We start from the raw sequence: 1,575 nt of genomic DNA on the forward strand, positions 1-1,575 counted from the left end.
GGAATGGATGAAACCAGTATTCCAACACAAATTTCTGGCACTCTACCACATTCACTTTATCTTAAATTTATGTATTTTTAATTAGTATTTAAACACAAATAAGCTAAGGCTTAGGAGAACACAATTTCCCTCCAAACAGCATGTTATAGATGGGTCTATGACACAAAGGCCACAAAACAGTGAAATCTACAACACGATCAAGAAAATGGAAATATTTTCAAAATACCTACTGAGCTTGGTTATGAAAACCAAGTATGCATTGGTATACTTTGAATCTTTACATGAAAAGCTTTATACCAAAGTGGTCTGAACTTTCATGTTCTCATTACTCAACGTAACGACCGTGCGGAACACTTTTTTCAACGGCACTGTTCAAAAGTAAAAAGAAAAATTTCAATGAAAAACCTTCTTTGATACTGTCCAAGAAATTGTACACAACTCATCAAACAAACAGGCTTCACAGTCACAGACACAGATCACAAGCTTAACTGGCTTCTACATTCACCACTAACCCTAACACAGAATGAAAAAAATACCTTTTGTATTTTCTTGGGATCTTTCTGTGAGTTTTCTCTGAGAGATACTTTTCCAAACAACTTCCATCCCACATCATTTTGTTTTTCAAATCGTGCACTCTGCCGTCTGGTAAACAAATTCCTACCAAAAAAAAAAAAATTAAGACAAAGGGTTAATTAATTATAATAAACAGAAGGATAGACAATTTGCTAAACTTGGGTAACCCAATCACATAGTCCAACTCCTCTTGTGGCTATGCCGGTAGACACTGTTTCCCATCCTCCAGAGGTACAACACAGCGTTGTTACCATACTAGGCAATGGCTTGCTTAAATAAGAATAAATAAAGTAAAACAAAGTCAATTTGTAACTTTCTGAAAGTAGCCTTCTTTTTTAGCCTCCCTCTAGATCATTCACCCTCATGCTTTTAAAATAAGACTAAGAGACTACATCTCGCTGCACAAACATTCTCCACCCGCTTGTTACAATACATTGCTACCAAAAATCACCAAAAAATGTGCAGACATAGCCTTTTACTGTATTTGGTCTTTCATAAAAGATTATTTTTCCTGAATAACCTTAAAAGCAGCTATCAAAACACATTAATTCTGAAGTCTCTCTCAAATGTCTCACATTAACCAGCTTAAACACTATAATAACAGTCATAAAACTAGACCTAAAACCACAGAAATTCAACTTATTTTTATTGACACCACTAGTTTTTAAACATAAAGCGATATGCCAGACTTGCATCTTCTCACCACAACTATGCTTTTCCAAAACTGGACATAAAGTAGACACCAGTCTTGGCATGTCTGGTTTATTGAAACAGATTTTCTTTTGTCTTACTGTCTAGTTCAGCGAATATTCAAGTATGTCCAGGTCAACTCAATTATTTACACACCTTCTGGTAGGTTTTTCTGGGAACTTGACTATAGGCTTCCACTCTCTCACTTTCAACAAAGAAAACGCAATTCCACTGAGACAAAAGCATTTTTGCTACTTCAATCAGCAGGCAGCTAGAACACCTTCACACAACAGATGCTTCCACTCCGGCATT

At 35.8% G+C, this 1,575-nt stretch overlaps 1 protein-coding gene across 1 annotated transcript in view; it reads right to left on the reverse strand.

Moving 5' to 3' along the window:
• Positions 1-359: 359 nt before the first annotated feature.
• LOC104510019 (TBC1 domain family member 14-like) overlaps positions 360-1,575 on the reverse strand; it is a gene marked incomplete at its 5' end in the record, with an annotated part of 13,275 nt that continues 12,059 nt past the window's right edge. The window contains 2 exons of the mRNA XM_010152148.1: positions 360-368; positions 537-657. Of these exons, the coding sequence (XP_010150450.1) occupies positions 360-368; positions 537-657 (130 nt within the window). The remainder of the gene's footprint in view (positions 369-536; positions 658-1,575) is intronic.

This window comes from Eurypyga helias, unplaced genomic scaffold (assembly GCF_000690775.1).
Source record: "Eurypyga helias isolate BGI_N326 unplaced genomic scaffold, ASM69077v1 scaffold1575, whole genome shotgun sequence".
In the NCBI taxonomy this organism is placed as follows: Eukaryota; Metazoa; Chordata; class Aves; order Eurypygiformes; family Eurypygidae; genus Eurypyga; species Eurypyga helias.